The sequence below is a fragment of the Chiloscyllium plagiosum genome, chromosome 36 (genome assembly GCF_004010195.1).
Source record: "Chiloscyllium plagiosum isolate BGI_BamShark_2017 chromosome 36, ASM401019v2, whole genome shotgun sequence".
Lineage (NCBI taxonomy): Eukaryota > Metazoa > Chordata > Chondrichthyes > Orectolobiformes > Hemiscylliidae > Chiloscyllium > Chiloscyllium plagiosum.
Genome location: NC_057745.1, coordinates 36,076,304 through 36,100,543, shown reverse-complemented (window position 1 = coordinate 36,100,543; position 24,240 = coordinate 36,076,304). Strand labels below are relative to the sequence as shown.

The 24,240-nt window shown below is 41.5% G+C and overlaps 1 protein-coding gene across 1 annotated transcript in view; it reads right to left on the bottom strand.

Moving 5' to 3' along the window:
• Positions 1-23,943, bottom strand: part of LOC122540860 (pleckstrin homology domain-containing family O member 1-like) — a 51,071-nt gene extending 27,128 nt beyond the window's left edge. Inside the window, exon 1 of the mRNA XM_043677071.1 lies at positions 23,800-23,943. Within this exon, the coding sequence (XP_043533006.1) occupies positions 23,800-23,898 (99 nt within the window). The 5' untranslated portion in view covers positions 23,899-23,943. The remainder of the gene's footprint in view (positions 1-23,799) is intronic.
• Positions 23,944-24,240: the final 297 nt, after the last annotated feature.

The following is a 24,240-nucleotide window of genomic DNA, read 5'->3' as shown; positions in this document are numbered from 1 at the left end:
AGGTCATTAGATGGGATATTTAAATTGGAAAAAGGAGAAACAGTAGCACAGATGATAAAAGATACAATCACAGTAATTGGAAAGATATCAATTAAGATGTATGGAATGAGGATTGACTGGAATTAAGAAACATTAATGGTTGGACGACTTTTAAGTTGTAAAGGCAAGCAGCACGGACAGTAAACATTGGCATGTGATGTTGCATTTGTATAAGACTTCAGTTAGATCGCCTTTGAAATACTGCGTGCAGTTCTGGTTGTCACGCTATAGGAAAGGTGTGAAGGCTGTGGCAAGGGTACAAAAGAGGTTTACTATGGTGTTGCCTGGATCAGAATGTATTAGCTACAAGGAGAGGTTATACAAACTTGGATGGTGTTTACTAGAGTGAGAGGATGCTTGAAGGGCAATCTGATAGCAGTACATAAAATTACAAGAGGCATGCATAGAGCAGATAGTCAAGAGTTTTTTCCCCCAGGGTGGAAACGTCAAATACCAGGCAGCATAGGTTTAAGGTGAAAGGGGGGCATAGCTTAAAGAAGTGCGAGGGTGATAGGTGTGAGCAGATTGGATAAGCAACATTTAAGAGACATTTGGACAAACTCATGAAGGGGCTGGGAATACAGAGATATGGACCATGTGCAGACAGATACAATTAGTTTAAAATGGCATCATAGTTGACATAAACATGGTGGGCCAAAGGGTCTGTATTGTTCTTTTTCTGCACTTATCAGTTTTTACCTTAAGTGCTGGAAATCTCAAGGAAATGAATACTGAATCAGGGGCTCACTGACGTGAGTAAGTAATGAAATGAAGAAAAATATGGCACTTAAATAGTGATAATTCCTCAAGATCAGATGTTTTCCATCCCAGGTTTTTAAAGGAAGCAGGTAAGAACAGATGGCAATATTATAATTTTCCAACGTTGACTTGATTTCTTTCGCTTTAAAAACTGCATCTCACAGAGTTATTTAAAAGATATTATTAACTAGGGAATTACTGCTAACAGTTAACTTAATCTACGTTGTCAGGAAATTATTGGCCTATAATTAAGGTCCAGGTGACTGAACACCTTGAAACATTCAGCTGATCAAACAGAGGCAGACTGCATTTGTAAAGGGTAGGTCACACCTAATGAATCTGGTTGACTTTTTTTTAAAAGAGACGACTAGAATAGAGAACAGGGATATGGATGCCACATGGATTTTCAAAAGGTATTTGAGTAAGTGCTTGATCAGAAACCACTAGTTAAAGCTGATTTGTAAACAAAAAATGCTGGAAATCACAATGAGTGATTTCAAGCATCCATGGAGACAGCAAGCTAACGTTTGAATTGAATTGAATTGAACTTATTGTCATCAGTTGGTCTGAATCAGCTGGTGCGTGTGTTCAGGCTTCTGTACCTTCTCCCCAATGGTAGAGGTTGTAGAAAAACATTGCCAGGGTGGGATGGATCTTTGAGAATGCTGGCAGCCTTTCCTTGACAGCGGGCCTGGTAGATGGGCATTGGCCATTGTGACTGTCCGGGCCAAGTTCACCACTCTCTGTAACCATCTCTGATCTTGAATGGTACAGTTGCCGTACCAGGTGGTGATGCATCCAGACAGAATGCTCTCAATGGCGCACCTATAAAAGTCGGCAAGGGTATTCGCCGTAATGCCAAATTTCCTCAGCTGCCTCAGGAAGAAGAGAAGTTGTTGGGACTTTGTAATCAGTGTGTCCACATGAAGAGTCCAACAAAGCTTTGTTGTGGATGACCACTCCCAGGAGCTTGACATTCTCCACTCGGTGCTGTTAATGTGTAGGGAGGGCATGAGTAACATCCCGCCGAAAGTCAATAATGAGTTCCTTAGTTTTGCTGGCATTGAGAGCTTTTGCTGGCATTTTGAATTTTAACTCAAAGTTTGTGCGAAGATTTGTAGCTCGGGTGCTCGTTGTTGTGGTTCTGTTCGCCGAGCTGGAAGTTTTTGTTGCAAACGTTTCGTCCCCTGGCTAGGCGACATCATCAGTGCTTGGGAGCCTCCTGCGAAGCGCTTCTTTGATGTTTCCTCCAGTGTTTATAGTGGTTTTTATAGCACCACTATAAACACTGGAGGAAACATCAAAGAAGCGCTTCGCAGGAGGCTCCCAAGCACTGATGATGTCGCCTAGCCAGGAGATGAATTTTAACTCTTAATCAGAAGTAACATGAAGTGTGGAGGGGGCAGCGTCTATACAATGGTTGAGGGGTGGATTGCTGGGGAAGAAAGGGTATAGGTGTTGAAGATTAGGTGATCGGAATGTGAGAATGGCAGAACAGTAGTGTGTCTAACTGCCAGACTGGAAAGAACAGAGTCCCAGTGGAGTGGGGGGAGAGCAGCGAGGACATTGTGACAGAGAATGTAACAAATAAGAGTTAAAAGTAAGGAAAGGAATAGGTGTGGGTTCACAATCTGAAAGTGTTAAACTCAATATTAAAGTGCCTGGTCTGAAGACGAGATGTTGCTCCCTCGGCTTACACTGTGATTCGCTGCAGCACTGCAGTATGCCAAATAAAAACAAGCTGGAGATCATCGTCCCAAAGCCTCTAACCTTACAGCTTCCCAACCCCAGACAGCCCATTTCTATCTTCTTATCAAAGTCCACAAACCAGATTGCCTGGGTTGGCCCACTGAATCAGCCTGTTCCTGTCCCACCAAGCTCACTTCCCCTTACCATGATTCCATCCTCTCTCCCTTTGTCCAGACCCTGCCCACCTACATTCATGATTCCTCTGATGGCCTCCGTCATATTGACAATTTTCAATTCTCAGCCACAACCGCCTCCACTTCATAAAAGAACAAAGAAAATTTTCAGCCCAGGAACAGGCCCTTTGGCCCTCCATGCCTGAGCCGATCCAAATGTATTGTCCAAACCTGTCGCTCAATTCCTAAGCATATGTATCCCTCTGTTCCCCACCTACTCATGCATCTGTCCTGATGCATCTACCGTGCCTGCCTCTACTGCCTCTGCTGGCAATGCGTTCCAAACGCCCACCACCCTCTGTGTGAAGTACTTGCCACGTGTATCCCCCTTAAACATTCCATCTCTCACCTTGAAAGCGTGACCTCTCGTTATTGAATCCTTCACCCTGGGAAAAAGCTTGTCTCCATCCACCTTGCCTAATCCCTCTATACCTCTAAGATAGTCTGACAGCTCTCGCTTCTACCTTGACCTGAATAATCCACATCCACCACCACTCTCCTCTGCTTGGCTGAACTTGTTCTCTCACTGCGCAATTTCTCCTTTAACTCAAGTGACTTCTGCCAAGTCAAAGAAGTGGCTATAGGCACCCACATGGGTCCCAGTTATGCTGGCCCTTTATGGGATATGTCGAACAATCTTTGTTCCAGTCTTATACAGGTTCCTTTCCACAACACGTTTCAGTACATCGAGGACTGTTTCGGTGCTGCTTCACACTACCATCTGGAGCTTGAAAAATTAGTTCATTTTGTCTCCAATTTCCACCCTTGTATAATTTTTGCATGGTGAAAGTGAGGACTGCAGATGCTGGAGATTAGAGTCAAGATTAGAGTGGTGCTGGAAAAGCACAGCAGGTCAGGCAGCATCTGAGGAGCAAGAAAATCGACATTTCGGGCAGGAGCCCTTCATCAGGAATTCTTGCATGGTCAAAATCCAACAATTCCCTTCATATACTTGACTTCGCCGTCTCCATCTCAGGGAATAAACTGTCCACTGTCATCTGCTACAAAGCCACTGACTCACATAGCTACCTTCATTACAGCTCTCCACATCCATGTCCTGCAAGGATTAGATTAGATTACTTACAGTGTGGAAACAGGCCCTTCGGCCCAACAAGTCCACACCGACCCACCGAAGAGCAACCCACCCAGACCCACTCCCCTACATTTACTCCTTCTACTAACACTACGGGCAATTTAGCATGGCCAATTCACCTAACCTGCACAGTTTTGGACTGTGGGAGGAACGGGGAGAATGTGCAAACTCCACACAGTCAATTGTCTGAGGCAGCAAATTGAACCCGGGTCTCTGGCGCTGTGAGGCAGCAGTGCTAACCACTGTGCCACCGTGCCCACTATTGCTATGCTTTCCTTTATTGGTCACAGCATTGAGTATAGGAGTTGGGAGGTCATGTTGCGGTTGTACAGGACATGTTAGGCCACTTTTGGAATATTGTGTGCAATTCTGGTGTCCCTCCTATAGGAAAGATATTGTGAAGCTTGGAAGGGTTCAGAAAAGATTTACAAGGATCTTGCCAAGGTTGGACGAAACGAGCTATTGGGAGAGGCTGAATTGGCTGGGGCTGTTCTCCTTGGAGCATCGGAGCCTGAGGGTGACCTCATAGAGGTTTATAAAATCATGATGGGCATGGATAGGACAAATTGATATTCTCCCTGGGGTGGGGGGGAGTCCAGAAACAAAGGGGATAGGTTTAGGATGGGGGGGGAAAATTTAAAAGGGAACTGAGGGGCAACGTTTGGTGCATGTATGGAATGACCTGCCACAAGAAGTGGAGGCTGGTACAATTACAGCATTTAAAAGGCATTTGGATGAGTATGTGAATCAGAAGGGTTTAGAGGGATTTGGGCCATGTGCTGGCAAATGGAACTAAACTAGGTTAGGATATCTGGTCGGCATGGATGAGTTGGACCAAAGGGCCTGTTTCCGAACTATACATCTCTATGACTCTATAACTCCAGTAGAATGCCACCACCAAACACATCATCTTTTCACTACCCATCTGCATTTGCAGGGACCGTTCATTCCAGGACACCAGAGTCCATTCCTCAACCACCAACACCACTTCCTCTTTCCATATAACCGCAGAAGGTACAACACCTGCCCCTTCACCTCCTCCCTTCTCACCATCCCAGGGTCTAAACAGTCTTTTCAGGTGAAGCAGCATTTCACCTGTATCTCCTCCAAGTTGGTGTACTGTATTCACTGCAACCAATGTGGCATACTCTACATTGGAGAAACCAAATGCAGACTGGGTGACCGCTTTGCAAAACACCTCCAGTCCAACTTTGCCGCAGCCAGTCACTTTACCACAGCATCCTGCTTGCATGCCCATTTGTCTGTCGTCGGCATGCTGCATGCTGCATGCTCCAGCGAATCACAGAGCAAACTTGAGGAACAATATCTCATCTTCAGACTAGGCATTTTACAGCCTTCTAAACTTTATATCGAGTTCAAACCTTCAGATTGTGAACCCACTCCCATTGCCTTTCTTTTAGCTTTACTTGTTACATTCGCTGTCACCATTCTCTACTCCCCCCTCCTCTCACGGGACTGTCTATTCTTTCCAGTTTGCCAGTTAAACATACCATTGTTCTGCCATTCTTACACTTGTCTCTTAATCTGTATTATGTACACCCTTTCTCCACATCACTCCATCACCCGACCATTGTATAAATGTTCCACCCTCCACCCAGACTCCGATAAAGAGCCATCTTGACTCATATTGTTAGCTTGCTCACTTGCTCTCTCTCTCTCTCCATGGATGCTCCCCGGCCCACTCTGATTTCCAGCATTCTTTGTTTTCAATACAAATTGCAGCATCTGCTGTAACTACCTCCTACTTAGTTAAAGCTGATGTTCAATTCCTTGAGAGTTGAATTAGTGGAGGGAGTGTAGTGTGAATTTTGCAAATGATATCAGGACACCCTGGATTCATTTATAAGGAAGGATATCACAAACTTTAGTTCAATTTCCTGGAATGTAAAAGATTAACGGGTTACTTTCTTTAAGTATTTTGAGATAGAGATTCCATTTTCTCTCATTGATCAGGTGTAGGTCCAAGTCTAAAATTTAGATGAGAAACCATCTTAAATGTAATTTCACGAGTGGAATTTTTAAACACTCCTACACACACTAGTATTCACTAGTGAGGGGGTGACATGGGTATAGAAATCAGAGAGAAGAATGATACAACTAAATGGGCGGCACAGTGGTTAGCACTGCTGCCTCACAGCGCCTGAGACCCGGGTTCAATTCCCGCCTCAGGCGACTGACTGTGTGGAGTTTGCACGTTCTCCCCGTGTCTGCGTGGGTTTCCTCTGGGTGCTCCGGTTTCCTCCCACAGTCCAAAGATGTGCAGGTCAGGTGAATTGGCCATGCTAAATTGCCCGTAGTGTTAGGTAAGGGGTAAATGTAGGGGTATGGGTGGGTTGCGCTTCGGCGGGTCAGTGTGGACTTGTTGGGTCGAAGGGCCTGTTTCCACACTGTAATGTAATCTAATCTAATCTAAATTAATTAGCATAGAAAGAGAGGAGGTTCTGCATATCCTGCCAGGATTAAAAGTAGATAAATCTCCAGGACTCAATGAAATGGATCCCAGGTAAGGGGTAAATGTAGGGGTGTGGGTGGGTTGCGCTTCGGCGGGTCAGTGTGGACTTGTTGGGTCGAAGGGCCTGTTTCCACACTGTAATGTAATCTAATCTAATCTAAATTAATTAGCATAGAAAGAGAGGAGGTTCTGCATATCCTGCCAGGCTTAAAAGTAGATAAATTTCCAGGACTCAATGAAATGGATCCCAGGTTTTTGAGTGAGGCAAGACCGGAAATAGAAAGGGCAGTTGCAAAAAGTTTCAATTTCTCTCTTGCCACAAGACAAGTGCCAGAGGGCTGGAGGATAGCCAACAGCACTGTTATTCACAATGGGATAATAAGGGGCTGCATTTTGGAAATGCAAATCTTACCATTAACTGCATAACTCCTGCTAAGGTCTTAGGGAGTGTTGCTGAACAAAGAGACCTTCGAGTGCAGGTTCATAGTTCCTTGAGTAGAGTCCCAGGTAGATAGGATAATGAAGATGACATTTGGTTTGCTTTCCTTTATTGGTCAGAGTATTGAGTATAGGAGGTCATGTTGTGGATATACAGGACATTGGTTAGGCCGCTTTTGGAATATTGCTTGCAATTCTGGTCTCCATCCTATCGGAATGATGTTATGAAACTTGACAAGGTTCAGAAAAAATTTACAAAGAAGTTGCCAAGGTTGGAGGATATGAGGTATAGGAAGAGGCCGAACAGGCTGGGGCTGTTTTCCCTGGAGCATCAGAGGCTGAGGGGTGACCTTATAGAGATTTATAAAATCATGAGAGGTATGGATTGGATAAATAGACAAAGTCTTTTCCCTGGGATGGGGGAGTCCAAAACGAGAGGACATAGGTTTAGGGTGAAAGGGGAAAGATATAAAAGGGACCTAAGGGGCAACCTTTTCATGCAGAGGGTTGTGAGTATATGGAATGACCTGTGAGAGGAGGTAGTAGACGCTGGCACAATTACAGCATTTAAAAGGATGGGTATATGAATAGGAAGGGTTTAGAGGGATATGGGCCAAGTGCTGGCAAATGGGACTAGATTAGGTTGGAATATCTGGTTGGCATGGACGAGCTGGACCGAAGGATCTGTTTCTGTGCTGTATATCTCTATGACTCTAAGTAAACTACAGTCAGTCAGTCAGGCTAGTCAGTCTAACATTGGTGCTTGCAAAGCAACCAAAGCTATCGAAAGCAGTTCTGAGGGACAGAATTAAACTGCATTTGGAAAGTCAAGAATTCATCAAGAACAGAAGGTATAGTTTTGTTAAGGCGAAGTCATGTCTGACCAACTTGATTGAATTTTTCAAAAATATGAACAAGTGTGTAGATGAGGGCAATGTTTTTGATGTGGTCTACTTGGACGTCAGCAAGACTTTTGATAAGGTCCTGCATGGGAGACAGAAAACAAAGAGCCCATGGAATCCTAGGAATTTTGGGAAAATAGATCCACAATTGGCTGCATGGCAGGATGCAGAGGGTGATGGTTGAGGACTTCTTTTTTCCAAACTGGTCACCTATGTCCATGTGGGGTCCCACAGGAGTTACTGCTGGGGCCCTTGCTATTTGTGGCTTATACCTGTATAATGATTTAGACTTGAATGTCAGAGGGTTGATCAGTAAGTCCACAGACAGTACAAATTGGAGGTGCAGCAAATAGCAAGGAGATTTCAAGAAGATTAGACGGCTAGTCAGATGGGTTGACCAGTAGCAAATGGAATTCAAATTGGATAAATATGAGGTGATGCACTCGAGGCAAAGGAATGTATTATGAATGGTAGTACTCTGGGAAGCACTGAGGATCAGAATGCCTTTGGCATGCATATACACGTGCTCCTTAAGGTATCAGAACAGATGGATAAAGTAGTTAGAAAGGCATACTTGCCTTTTCTCGTCAAGGCATAGAATTTAGAGAAGTAAACTGAAACTGTATAAAATGTTGGTCAGGTTACAGCTAGAGTATTGTGTGTCATTCTGGAATTCACAAAATATGAGGGATATGAAATGTCCTTAGCTCTGAGCTATGTCGTCTGCATTCTAGTCCCACCTATTACAGAGGGGCATACCAATAACCCAGGTACAGATTGTTTCAAAAGCTATCTAAAGAATATTAGTAAATTACAAGGAATCTTGACATGCAGTATGTCTCTGCCTCTGAGCCAAGAAACCTGAGTTCAAGACCCACATATCCAGAGGCATATTATAACATGCAACGTTTGTGAAGGCTTGTATTATATTATAACATTTCTGAATAGGTTGATTTGGAAATATCAAAGAACATTACAAGCCTCTAGCCCAAAAAACCCAGTTTCAAGTCCCACCAGCACCAGAGGTGTGTATTATCATCTCTGAAAAGGTTTACTTGAAAATATCTAAGGAAATTACGGACTTGTTATAAATAAGCAATTTGCAATTATTTACATAGCAGTGCAAGAAACCAATTACCAGCAATTGTATGGAAACTAAAAGTAAATTAAGGGGAAGCACCTGGCTAGAATTTAAGATTAAAACAAAATTGGAGAAAATAATGAATTGTGAATTAGATAACATTCCAGGATCCAATGGCTTTCACTCAAAGTAAGGCGACAAAATGGATATCAACTTCTGCTAAGTTACAAGAAATTAGAAGCAAAATTGAAACTGCATTGAATTTGAAGATAATTGTTATGAAGGTGTAGTGTGTACTATACCTTTCAGAGAGTTGAAAAGCTGGCAAAGACTAACTGAAAGCACAGAGTGTCCTGAACAAGGTAAAAATGTAACACTTGGTTGAAACAAATAGCTGGAGTCGTGTTGTTATGGAACAAAAAACAAATTCAAATTCGGCCAATCAGTTTAAATTATGTCCCAAGATAAAAAATCCACTCGCATTTGAAATATAATGTTTTTGGTGACATCAAAACCAACGAAATGATCCAATGTTTTGGAATATAAGACCGGATATTTTGAACATTTAGGGGAGAACTGCCAAGTATAAACTGCTCGATGAATAGCTCTCTGAAGAGTACCTGTTCATATCAAAGACCTGTCCAGCAGAATACTGAAGAAAAGACAACAGAGAAAAATCTGCAGCGGAAGATACAAAGAGAAGATTCGACAGCTGACTGGTTTTGAAAGTTGAATTGTTTTTTGTAAATCTTAATCGGAGTTTGTATCGGACCAGTATTATAGAGTGGGAGGATAACGATAGGTTTAAGAGAAAGGAGTTGTAAATAGTTGTTTAATTTTTTTTGGACTTAAAGAATAAAATTGTTAATGTTTACTTTAATTCTTTGCCTCTCGGAATTTAACAGATTACGGCGCAAGGTAAGCTTTTCTGTTTGTCAGGTTTAAATTAATAGAGGGGTTTACCTCATGTTGTAACACAATCTTATGGGATAGTCTCAGAATAAAGGTGTGCCAATTTAACACAGACAAGGAGGAATACCTTCTCTCAATGGATTGAGTGTGTTCGGGAGTCCTTGCCATAAAAAGCATTGGGAGCAGATTTTCCTGTATATTTAAAGCTGGGATAGATGCATTCTTGATTCATAGCACGATCAGGAAAAGGGCAGGAAAGTGGAAGTGAGGAATGTCAGGATCTTATTAAATGGCAGAGCAGGCTTGAGGGGCCGAATGGTGTATTCTTGTTTGTATTTCTTATGGTCTTATGAATAGAAGAGGTTTGCGAGCTAGGAAACAGAGAAAAGGAATGAATAATTCATGTTTTGACTGACAGAATATGACAATTGTTTTTCCCTTGGAATTTACGCGAGAGCTGTACTCATCAAAGTTGTGTCTGCAAGGTTTCAGATGTCACTAACTTGGGAGACACATTGAGTTGTATAGATCTGAGTAAGGAGTTACTGAGATAAAGTGACTGTAGCAGATGATGTTGACTGGTAAAATAGAAAGTTATTCACTTTTGATCCAGGGAAGACAAAGTGGAGTACTTTCTAAGTAGTGACCAAATAAGAGTCCAAAAGTCACACATCCATGAAAATACACCAGTAAGAGCCAGTGAAAATATAATTAAAAGGCAAATAGAATATTAACACAATAAACTGGAATGTAGAGGTGAGTGAGTGATGGTGCAGCTATACAGAGCCTTGGTCAGATCCCAAAAATAGGCAAATATTTCTAAAACTAGTTAGACACCACCTAGAATACTGTGAATATTGATCCCTTTTAAGAGAAGATATACTGGCATTGGAGCGACCGTTCACTAGGTTGACTTCTGGTTTGGAGGGATTTTCTTATGTCGAGAGATTGAGTGGGTCCCAAGAATTGTATTTGGATCTTAGGGCCACATATCAGGAAAGATGATACAGCATATCCAGAAACTTCAGATTGATAATTGAGGTTTAAAAGGATTTAATGGGGATAGATTGCATAAACTATTCTTGTTTTCTCCAAGAAATGATTTGATCTAATGTTTGAAAGGACCTGATTGAGTAAACAACAATAATTTATTGCAATGGGAGAATCTAAAACAAGGGGTCATAATCTTAAATCAGAACTAAGATTTAGGAGGCAATAGTGAGTACTAGAGATGCTGGAGATTAGAGTCGAGAGTGTGGTGCTGGAAAAGCACAACAGATCAGGCAGCACCCGAGGAGCAGGAAAATTGACGTTTTGGGCAAAAGCCCTTCATCAGCAATGGTGGTTCCTGATGAAGGGCTTTTTCCCGAAAAGCCGATATTCCTGCTCCTCAGATGCTGCCTGACCTGCTGTGCTTTTCCGGCACCATACTCTCAACACTAAGATTTAGGAGTCAAATCAGGAAGAGTGTTGGACATTTAGAACTCTTCCCAAAAGCCAGTGGAGACTAGGGGACAACTGAATATTTCTCAGTGAAGATGCTGAGGTCAACAGATTTGTGAGGTAAAGTCATCAAGGGATAACAAGAAAATGGAATGTGGTCAAAAGAATTAACTGTAGTCTGACTGAACAGTGGAACAAGCTTGAAGATTTGAATGGTCTACTCCTATGAAAATAAAGTCAGACCATAAGACCTGGGAGCAGAAACAAGCTACTCAGCCGATTGAGTCTGCTCCACTACTCAATAAGATCCATGGCTGATCTGATAATTCTCTTCACCTCTCTGCATTTTTATATACCCCTCGATTCCCTTAATGACTAAAATCCTACCTATCTCAGCCCCACTGGCTCTTTGCAGTGAAGAATTTATTGATCCACTACCATCTGAAATATGAAATTCCTCATCTCTTAAAAGAGGGTGACTCCTTACTGAGGTTATTCCTTCAGATCCTAGATTCTCCCACAGGTGAAACAACCTCTCATCTACTCTGTCAAGCCCTGTAAGAATCTTAAATGTTTCAATAAATCACTTTTCATTCTTCTAAACTTCAATGAATACAGATGCAACTCACTCAACCTATTGCAGTTAGAAAATCCCTCCATACCCGGAGTCAACCCAGTGAACGGTCTCTGAGCTGTCTCCAATGCAGGTATGCCTTCCCTTAAAAGGGACCAATATTCACAGCATTCTAAGGGGGGGGGGGGGTCTAAATAGTTTTACAAATATTTGCATATTTTTGTACTCCATTCCCTTTCAAATAAAGGCCAACGTTCCATTTGCTTTCCCAATTACCTACTGAGCTTGGATGCTAGTTTTGGCAATTCATGCGCGAAGACCCCCAAACATCACTGTGCTGCAATTTTCTGCAATCATTCTCCAGTTACATAATGCTCAGCTTCTCTCTTCTCCCTGCTAAAACACTTTTAAACATGATATTCCATTCGCCAAGTTTTTACCCATGCATGTAACCCGTCTCTGTTTTATTCTGTATACTTTTTGTGTCACCATCACCATTTGCCTCCTACACATTTTTGTGTCATCAGCAAACTTGGCAAAAGTACATTCGCTTCCCTCATCATTACTATATATCGTAAATAACTGTAGCCCCAGCACTGATCCATGTGAGGCCACTTAGATTGCCATCTGGAAAATATCCCATTAATTCCAACTCTCTGTCTGCTATTTGTTAGATAATCCTGTATCCATGCTAATATACTACCCCCAACAGCTCAGGTAATTATCTTATTAAGTAGCCTGCGTGTGATACCTTATCAAATATCTTTTCAAAATCTAAATATATTATATTTACCTGTTCCCTGATTATTACTTCAAAAAATCATCAGGCTTATTTCTATTTAATGAAACCATGCTACTCTGCTTGATTATATTATACATTTCTAAATGTTTTGCTGTTACATCCTTTGTTATAAATCCAACATCTTCCTAATGACAGATGGTAAGCTAACTGGACTATAGTTTTTATCTCCAAATCTTTTTGAATAAAGTCATTATATTGACAGTTCCCAATCCTCTGGGATTTTCCACAATCTAATGATTCTTGGAAGATTACTATCAGTGTATCTACTAAACCTGTAACTACTCCTTTGAGTATCCTAGGATGCAATTCATCAGCTCCAAGTACCTTATCAGCTTTTAGTCCCATTAGTTTCCATTGTATTTTTTTTGTTTAGTGGTCGTTATATATGATCCCCCTTCCTAGAATTCTTCATCCTTACTCCTTCCTTATTTTTGCTGTCAGTAATAAATTACTTTCTTAAACGTATCAAAGAATCCCCACAGTATGGAAGCAGGCCATTCAGCCCATCACGTCCACACTGACCATCTGAACAGCATCCCACCTAGACCAGTCCCCACTACCCTGTAACCCTGTATTTCCCATGGCTAATCCACCTAGCCTGCAAATCGCTGGATACTATGGGAAATTTAGCATGGGAAGTCCCACCTAGCCTGCATACCTTTGGATGGTGGGAGGAAACTGTAGCACCCAGACGAAAGCCACACAGACACAGGGAGAACATGCAAACTCCACACACACAGCCGCTGAATCAAACCCAGGCCCCTTGTGTCATGAGGCAGCAGTGCTAACCACCATGCTACCCTAATTAGTTTGAAGTTTTCTCTACAGTCTTGTTATTTGATTTGTGAGGAAACATTTCTTTAATAGTTTTTGATTGACGATCTTTTGAATCATTAGCAAACATTGTTGGAACAAATACCCTCTGTAGTATGCAAGTGAATGCTGGAATAACTTATGTGCATCACTGGGCTATTAGACAACATCACAATTCATTGAGCAAAGCCACAGCTTTTAATGTCATTGTGTACTTGGGTATGTCACAGAACTTGCCGGTCTTCACTTGAGTGAAGTGCTGCTCTGCCTCAGCTTCATTTCTCAAAAGTATGTAGTTCAAAAGACTTTATGGGTGTAAGGATCAGTTACTTAGCGGAATGTCCCAGTGAGTTGTGGTGTTAGATGCACAGATAGGAGATGCTGCAGTATGAGTGAGGTTTTTTGTATCACAAGACAGTTGTAAACAGATTGAGAATCTAGACTTTACATTCATATACTGGGTTCAGTATTTGAATGGTTACTTTTAATAAACCTGGGAAAATAATTCTCGAGATTCCCCTCACTGGGATCTGCTAACATGCTATATCTGCAAATTTTAACAATGTGGCTGAAAACAATTCCACATCATTGACATACACAGGGCAAGAAAATACATGAACAGTATGACCCTTAGAAGTACTTAGGGTCAGGAAACCTTTCGTGCGCATGTACACCAGTCCCTTAGGATACCAGAACAGATTGATAAAATGGTTAATATGGCATATGTGATACTAGTCTTTCTCAGGTGAGGCATAGAATATTTAACAGCAGGGAGGTTATGCTGGAACTATATAAAATGTTGGTTATGCCACAGTTAGAGTATTATGTGCAGACCTGGAATCCACATTATAGCAGAGATGTGAAAACTATGACCAGGGAGCATAGATTTATGGTAAGGGTTTACAGGCAATGAAAAACTGTTTCTCCAGAGGGTAGTGCGAATCTGGAATTCACTGCCTGTACTGTTGGTAGAGGCAGAACCCCTCATACTCCTTTAAGAAGTATTCAGATGTATCCAAGGCATAGAGTCAGTCATAGAGATGTACAGCATGGAAACAGACCCTTCGGTCCAACCCATCCATGCCGACCAGATATCCCAATCCAATCTAGTCCCACCTGCCAGCACCCGGCCCATATCCCTCCAAACCCTTCCTATTCATATACCCATCCAAATGCCTCTTAAATGTTGCAGTTGTACTAGCCTCCATAACTTCCTCTGGCAGCTCATTCCTTACATGTACTACCCTCTGTGTGAAAAAGTTGCCCCGTAGGTCTTTTTTATGTCTTTCCCCTCTCACCCTAAACCTATGCCCCCTCGTTCTGGACTCCCCGACCCCAGGGAAAAGACTGTGTCTATTTATCCTATCCATGCCCCTCATAATTTTGTAAACCTCTATAAGGTCACCCCTCAGCTCTCGACACTCCAGGGAAAACAGCCCCAATCTCTCCCTATAGCTCAAATTCTCCAACCTTGGCAACACCCTTGTAAATCTTTTCTGAACCCTTTCAAGTTTCACAACATCTTTCCGATAGGAAGGAGACCAGAATTGCACGCAATATTCCAAAAGTGGCCTAACCAATGTCCTGTACAGCCACAACATGACCAACTCCTGTACTCAATACTCTGACCAATAAAGGAAAGCATACCAAACGCCTTCTTCATTATCCTATCTACCTGCAACTCCACTTTCAAGGAGCTATGAACCTGCACTCAAAGGTCTCTTTGTTCAGCAACTCCCTAGGACCTTAAGGGTATAAGTCCTGCTAAGATTTGCTTTCCCAAAATGCAGCATCTCGCATTTATCTGATTAAACTCCACCTGCCACTTCTCAGCCCATTCAAAATTAAAAATCACAAACCAAGTTATAGTCCAACAGGTTTATTTGGAAGTAAAAACTTTCGGAGCATTGCTCCTTCATCAGGAGGGCAGGATCATAAGACACAGAGTAAAAGATCAAAGTGTCATACAACTGATGCAATTTATTGAGCAAACTTAGATTGCTGTTAAGTCTTTAATCACTTAGAATGGGTTGCAGGTTTCAATTCATTAATATGTAAATCACAGAGCTTCTTTCAAGTCACATTCCCGATAACAAGGCTTCATATAAAAATGACATCTCAGCTCAGACAATGTGAAGTCAGAGTTTGTCTGTGTTCCAACCCTGAATCAGACTGGTTGTATTTCCAAAGTAGAAATTTATAAAATGTCACATGGACTTACTACCTACAGATTGTGTTCTTTTCGAACAAGATATAATGTATCTGCAAATACAAATTCACCCCATAGACTTGTGTGCATTTATGTGTGTGCCCATGCATGTGAGTGAGAGTGCGAGTGAGAGTGTGGTCACCTGTAGTGTGACATGAACCCAAGATCAAAGTTAAGGCCTGCGTGAGGCATTGTCTGTGCTGAGATGTTACTTTTTTTATTATATAAAACCTTAAGTTATCAGGAATGTGACTTGAAAGAAGCTCTAAGATTTACATTTTAATGAATCAAAACCTGCAACCGATTCTAAGAGAGGAAAGACTTAACAGCAATATTGGTTTGTTCAATTAATTGCATCAATTGTATGTCACTTTGATCTTTTACTATAAATTTTGTGTCCTATGATCCTGCCCCACTAGCTACCTGACAAAGGAGCAGTGGTCTGAAAGTCTGTACGTCCAATTAAACATGTTGGATTATGACCTGGTGTTGTGAGATTTTTAACTTTGTCCACCCCAGTCCAACACCAGCACCTCCACATCAAGGCATACAAGACATCAGGCCAAGTGTTGAAAAATGGGATTAGAATAATTAGGTGGAAGTCCAGAAAAGGAGCAGATTGGTGAATGGATTGTAGAGTAAAGACAATTAGACTCCAAAAAGGTAACCTCTGTGGAGGTGGGCTTGCTGCTTCACAAATATTTTTTTCACAAAAGATAGGAAAGAGTCATTGTAGTTGAGAAATGTAAAATGTTGGGTTGGATAATCATAGTGAGGGAGGAAACATTAAGATGTTTTGTAACTTTGAAAGTGGATGATTCATCACGTCTGGATGAAACATATCTCAAGCTATTAAGGAAAGCAGGAAATAAGCAGAGGCTCCAACCATCATTTGCCAGTCCTCTGTATCTACAGGGGTGGTGCTTGTGTGTCGCAAACCTTTTTGTGTTTCTATTCAAATACACAACTGGAGCAGCACTAATTTCAATGAGTTTAAAGAAATCTGGCCAAGTGCATTACAAACAAAAAATATTTGCTAAAAAATTAATTGAGCAAAGGGAGGCTTTTATAAAAGTGATAGTTCAGACTAGGCACATTCCCAAATGAGAGATGGGTACCTGAAACGAGAACTCCCAAATGACTAAAGGTGAAAACGTTAAAATGAAATAGAGGAAGGATGATTATGATAAATGTAATATTCATAATACAAGAGACAGCCAAGCAGAATATAGAAAGTACAGGGAGAACTGAAAAGGGGAATAAAAGGGGCTGAGGCAATGTACAAGAACAGAATAGCAGGTAGCATAAATGGTACACTGAAATCATGATATGGACAAGTTGGACCAAAGCGTCTGTTTCAGTGCTGTACATCTTTATGATTCAGTCATTTATAAAATCACATAAAGGGCAGAAGGGTTTTCAAAGAATAGTTGAGGCCAATTAAATCCGAAAGGAATGATACATATTGCAAAGGCCACAATCGCACAATTTTTGTTTGATGTGAGGATCTAGAAGATTGAAAGAGGGAAAAGGACTCAACTCAACAACAAAATGACAGAATAATACCAGTGGTGGAGAGGTTCCTCAAGGCAATAAGCAACGATGAAATGAATTGTCACTCTGCAAAATATGGGTAATAAATGAAGGTCAGTACACATTTGCTGAAGGCAAATCATGTTTGATAAACCTGATTGATTTATTTGATGTATTAACAGCTGATGAGGGCAGTACACTTGATACTGTGTGTGTGTTTCAAAGACATTTGTCAAAGTTCTTGTTGGGCTTGTCAACAAGTCTGCTATTCAATGAATCAAAGGGGAGCATTGACACAAACTTGGCTGAGACAACAGCGCAATGATAAACTGTCACATTTCAGACTGGAGAGAGAATACAGTCATGTCATCTATGGATTGGCTTTAAGACCATTCCTTTTTTGATATATATTATTGACAAAGAGTTTGATATGCAAATCATCATTTCAAAGTTTGTAGTTGTTATAAAATCAAAATATATAGACAGCAAGGAGGTTGTCAACAGATTTCTAGAGAACACGGGCGGCACGTGGCACAGTGGTTAGCACTGCTGCCTCACAGCGCCAGAGACCCGGGTTCAATTCCCGCCTCAGGCGACTGACTGTGTGGAGTTTGCACATTCTCCCCGTGTCTGCGTGGGTTTCCTCCGGGTGCTCCGGTTTCCTCCCACAGTCCAAAGATGTGCAGGTCAGGTGAATTGGCCATGCTAAATTGCCCGTAGTGTTAGGTAAGGGGTAAATGTAGGGGTATGGGTGGATTATGCTTCGGCGGGTCGGCGTGGACTTGTTGGGCCGAAGGGCCTGTTTCCACACTGTAATGTAATCTAATCTAGACTGATGACAACAGCGCAACCATTGCACATAAAATTTAACACAGAAATGTATGAATTGAATCTTGCCAGTAAAAATGAGGACCTGCAATGAGATTTAAATCATTAAATTTTAAATGAAGTGTTGAAATTGATGTTCTTAGGGTTATGTATACAAATTGTTCAATGTGACAGAACAAGTTGAGAAGAGATTTCAAAAAGAATTGCACAAGGGACCTTTCCAGGCTTTATAAACAGAACACAGAACAGGAAAGTTCTGGCAGACCTTTATAAAACAGGAGTGCCCTCAACTGAAGTAGTATATCCAATTATGGTGACACTATAGGATTGTCAAGGACTTAAACTGCTCGCTTAAGAAATTTTCTGGAATATTTCAAGGATGGAGGACTTCAACTATGGAGAAAGATTGGGGCGGCACGGTGACTCAGTGGTTAGCACTGCTGCCTCACAGCACCAGGGACCCGGGTTTGATTCCAACCTCAGGTGCTATCTGTGTGGAGTTTGCATGTTCTCCTGTGTCTGCATGGGTTTCCTCCGGGAGCTCTGGTTTCCTCCCATAGTCCAAAGATGTGCAAGTCAGGTGAGTTGGCCATGCTAAATTGCCCATTGTGCTAGATGCATTAGTCAGGGATAAATATAGGATAGGGGAATGGGTCTGGGTGGGTTACTCTTCGGAGGGTCAGTGTGGATTTGTTGGGCTGAAGGGCCTGTTTCCATATTGTAGGGAACCTAATCTATCTAAATAGGCAATGTTCTCCTTACAGCTGAAAAGGTTCCGAAAAAAGGGTTTGTACAGAGTGAATAAGGAGAAACTATTTCCTAGAAGAGAGGGTCAGTTCACAGAAAAAACAGATTTAACCCAAGTTTATTCAATGTACCTTAAAATGAAAATGTAATATTCACATGAAGAAGAAAAGGAAGACAATGAAATTTGGACTAATTTGATAGCTCTCTATGAAGGTGGAGGCACGGGTGAGGACAGTCTAGGGGCTACAGGGGTTCTAGAAGGTAACAGTGAGATGGATATTGGGAAACAATGAGCCAAAGTTCAAATTGAGTCATCGAGATGTACAGCATGGAAACAGACCCTTCCATCCAACTCGTCCATGCCAAGCAGATATCCCAACCCAATCTAGTCCCACCTGCCAGTGCCCTGTCCATATCCCTCCAAAGCCTTCCAGTTCATATATCCATCCAAATGACTTTTAAATGTTACAATTGTACGAGCCTCCACCACTTCCTCTGGCAGCTCATTCCATACACGTACCACCCTCTGCGTGAAAAGGTTGCCCCTTCAGTCTCTTTTATATCTTTCTCCTCTCGCCTGAAACCTATGCCCTTGAATTCTCTCCCAAGGAAAAGCCCTTGTCTACTTAGCCTATCCATGCCCCTCATGATTTTATAAACCTCTATAAGGTCACCCCTCAGTCTCCAACGTTCCAGGGAAAATAGCCCCAACCTATTCAGCCTCTCTCAGTAGCTCAAATCCTCCACACCTGGCAACATCCTTGTAAATCTTTTCTGAACCCTTTCAAGTTTCACAACATCCTTCCAATAGGAAGGAGATGAGAATTGCACGCAATATTCCATAAGTGGCCTAACCAATTTCCTGTATAGTCACAACATGACCTTCTAATTCCTGTACTCAACATTCTGACCAATAAAGCATTCCAAACACTTTCTTCACTATCCTGTCTACCTGTGACTCTACTTTCAAGGAGCTATGAACCTGCACTCCAAGATCTCTTTGTTCAGCAACACTCCCTACGACCTTACCACTAAGTGTATAAGTCCTGCTAAGATTTGCTTTCCCAAAATGCAGCACTTCGCATTTATCTAAATTAAATTCCATTTGCCACTCCTCAGCCCATTGGCCCATCTGATCAAGATCCTGTTGTAATCTGAGGTAACCTTCTTCGCTGTCCACTACACCTCCAACTTTGGTGTCATCTGCAAACTTACTAACTATACCTCTTATGCTCACATCCTAATCATTTATATAAATGATGAAAAGCAGTTTCAATCCAGCATTGATCTTTGTGGCACTCCACTGGTCACAGGCCTCCAGTCTGAAAAACAACCCTCCACCAGCACTCTCTGTCTTCTATCTTTGAGCCAGTTCTGTATCCAAATGACTAGTTGTCCCTGTATTCCATGAGATCTAACCTTGCTAACCAGTCTCCCATGGGAAACCTTGCTGAACGCCTTACTGAAGTCCATATAGATCACGTCTACTGCTCTGCCCTCATTAATGCTCTTTGTTACTTCAAAAAACTCAATCAAGTTATAGTGCAATTTGGAGGCTGCTGGGGATACAACGTTAAAGAGGTTTCAGAACATGGTGAGGTCATGGAGAGCAGGAGTCAATTTGCTTCTAAGAGGACCATGTGAGATAGGATACAGGTGGCTCTGTTACAAAAATGTGTGGCTAGAAGGCAGGGCATAAGACATTGGCATGGATGGCAATATTTGGTATTTTTGTTCTTGGGTGGTATCAGAAAAGTCACATAGTTGATTATTCAAAATCACCTCAAAAATGTGTTGGTGGAAATCTTGTGGCGATGGTTTTAAAAAGGAATTTCTAGAGTACTGTCTTATCAGATAACAGCAATACAGTATATATATATATATATAAAGTCAGAATGATATGTGATGGGAGCTTGGATTTAATGGTGGCCTCATTGTATTTATTAGCTTTTTGAGGATGCAACTAGAAGGGGTAGATCTTGGGGTACTGTGCCAAAATAAGTCTTACAAGGTGTCACACAAAAAAGAAATAGGCAAGCTTAGAGATCATGGAGTGAGGGTAACATATTAATATGATAGAGAATTGGTTAACATTTAAGATGGAGATAGTGGGCATAAAAGGGCATTTTCAAGTTTGCAGTCTATGTCTAACAGAGTGCTGCTAGGGTCTCTGCTATTTAGATACATATCAATGACTTAAATGGAGAGACAGAGTAATGCATTTAGGTTTGGCTATGATACAGAGTGAAGTAGAAATCTAGGTTCTGAGAAGGACACAGATAGAGTAAATGAGTAGGGAGCAGAATACTTTCTAAAGTCATGAAACTGGTCAATGTTGATGCTTAAACATCAAGAAACTATGAGGAATACATCATCTAACATACACGTACAGCAGACATTTAGGAAGTTAAATGTTCTTTAATGCAAGCAGATCAAAACGTAAATAAATCTTGCTACAATTATACAAGATCCTGATGTACTTGGAAACTTGGGAGTACTGTGTGCCATTTTGTACTCCATATTTACAAAAGCACATACTTGCATTGGAGCCAGAAGGTTCATAAAATTGATCCCTGGGATTAGGTGTTGTCCCATGATGAAAGGCGGAGTAAATCAGACCTATATTTGCTGGAATTCAGAAGACTGAAAAGCCATCTAATTGAAATATTACTGATTATGAAGTGTCTGGGCAGAGCAGACACTGAGAAGTCCTGCTCCTTTCTGGGGAATTTAGGGACATAGGGAAATTTCTTCATTCAAAGGTAAAGCTTTGGAGTTTTCTATTCCTGAAAGTTCTTGATGCTCCATCGTTGAACACATTTAAAGTGGAGTTTAACAATTTTGGCCTCCCAGTACGTCAAGGGATATGGGCAGTGGGAAGGAAGGTAGTGTTTAAGCCAAAGACCAGCCATGATTGAACAGGTTCAAGGGGTCATACAGTCTACTTTTTAAATCTCACTTTCTTACAATGCTGATTGTCCTTGAATGCAAAGCTTATGTTACTGGATGGTACAATCTGAAACAGGGTCTAGGTTGGATTTATGGAGCAATAGGTGTGAGATCAGCATGGGATAAGAAACCATATATTTTTGTATTTGGGACTATAAACCGAAATGGAAGGTGGACTTCTGAAATATCCATAGTTTTCCAAGAATCAAGTGTTGCATATTCTTGAGTGTACAAAACAATGCTACTTTTTGTAGCAGTACCAGAGAATTTGAGATTGAGCAACATCGAGTCTTTTAAATGAAAAGAATTCTGCCTGACAACAACTCTCTAATGGTCGTGCTGCAGAGAGTTAAAAAGCTGCAAGTATCAGGGCAGGACAGAGAAACATTCAAATCCTGCGAACTGAAAGCATCCACCAAAACTCAGAAAATCAAGGAAGCCTAAAACAAAGAGCTTTCACAAGAAAAGATCTAGGTCCATCCAATCAACCACGGAAGCAAAAACGTAACATTGCCCAACATATAGCATTGTTATCAAAAGAAAAATCAAAAGGACAATTTGATTAGATTAGATTTCCTACAGTATGGAAGCAAGTCCACACCGACCCTCAAAAGAGTAACCCAATCAGACCTATTCCCCCACCCTATATTCACCCCTGACTAGCACACCCAACACCATGGGCAATTTAGCATGGCCAATTCACCTGACCTGCACACCTTTGGATTGTGGGAGGAAACCGGAGCACCCAGAGGAAACCCACGCAGACACGGGGAGAATGTGCAAACTCCACACAGACGCACACACATTCCTGGGGTGGGAATTGAACCTGGGCCCATAGTGCTGTGAGGCAGCAGTGCTAACCACTGAGCCACCGTGCTGCCCTTATGTGACACAACTTAATCCACCTTGAAATCTGGACTCATGATTTTCAGAAGCTTGTTTACCCTTTCTATATCTTTCTACCAACAGTTTTTGTGTTAAACCATTTGTCATTTGTTTATCTTAACAATGAATGAATGTGTGGAACTGGAATCTTTGAAGGGGTATAGTTAGGTTGCATAGTCGTGTGTATTACAATAAATAATTATTTTCTGTTCATGAAGAAACCTGGAATGAAAAGTGTTTGTCCTGAATAGAAGTCTTCTGGCATTTCGATAATCTAATTGTGATGTATACATTTTGACATAACTGTTGAAAAACGGGGCATGATTGTCTTTCCAGTTTGGACTTAACAATAGCTTAGATGAAGGTGGTAGTAAATTGTTAGCGGGTCAAAGCATATGGCTTGTGAAGTCAAACTCCATAAAAAGAAGTTACCATCCTGAGGTCACTTCTAGGGAAAGGGTTGGAAGACATGGAGAAGAAGCAGCATAATGCAAGGAGTTTGAAGACACTTGACACATATGTTTATGTGATCATACTATGGCTTTAAAAAAAGGACAAAATACTTCTCTTATGTGAAGATATGTTGAGGCAGAGGAGCCAAGCAGTGTGCTCCTAAGTGTACAGTTTGAGAAGGCTTGGAGTGCTTTTTATCATAAAGTTGGAGCAATCAAAGCAGTCTGAATGGCTGGCGCTAAGCTCCCATAGAACCAGAAATTTCTTTTAGGTTTAGTCTTCAGCAGTATTTGCTGGATGTGGAAGCTCTTACTCCTCTCTCTGTTACAACTAAAAGCTGGTGTTCTCTTCCTGCTCATGAAATTACGACAAGTGAAACAATCTATGTTACTGAATTTATCTTTCCCTAGAGTATGTTTATGGGATTTTACTATGTTGCAACAGTTAATTAGCAGTAATTTAACGTATATTATTTTGTTAGCACTTTTAAAGTTAGTTATGACTAAATTAGGATTTATTGTCACATGTATATGAAAAAATACAGTGAAAAGTGTACTTGTGTGCATTACACAAAGTGTTGCCACGCTCTAATGCTGTTAAGTTCATTCTTTACTTTTATTTTGTCTGTTATAATTATAGTGTAGAAATAATTTTTTTTCAAGTCTGATAGTTTGACCAATCGAATTGTATCCAAAACATAATGCTTATCTCTAAAATAGGAAAAAGTTAGGATCTATACTAACTTTTTAATATATTTTGAGGGGGTTTGGTCTGTCTATAACAGCTTGTATGGAGCCAGAAACTGAATGGACAGCAGGAGAGAGGATCGAAGGCTATTGTAGTTATTAAAGATATTGACCGAGAATTAGCAGTCACTCCAAGTCACGCATAAGCTGCAACCCAACACACTCCCCAACTTACAGTATTCCCAAGTAATCACTCACTTTTGTTCCTGATCGACGGATCAGAACCAGCCGAAACTGGTTCTTCTTCATAAATCCTCGGAGTTCCTGGCATCGCTGATATTTCCCGAGTTCCACCATCTCTTCGCATTGGGCATCATCCTGAAAGGAAAACTTTACTCAGCGCAACCGATCCTCAACCCCACAACAATCCAAGATATTTGGACCATCTACAAATTCCTGCAAACAAACCATCACAGTCCGTGATTCCGAGAAAGACCCTAAGGCCAACTGAATATCCCAAACCATCTCCCCGTCTCCCAGCCAGAACAGTCCCTGCAGTCTAACCCGTCAGAGCCCTCAGCCTCACCTTCCCCACACCTCCTGTGCCCCTCTCAACACAATCCCAATTGCCCGCCATCTCCACCCACCTCCTCTGGCTCCCCATCCCCAATGGTCCTCCCTTAACCCTCACCCCAAGTC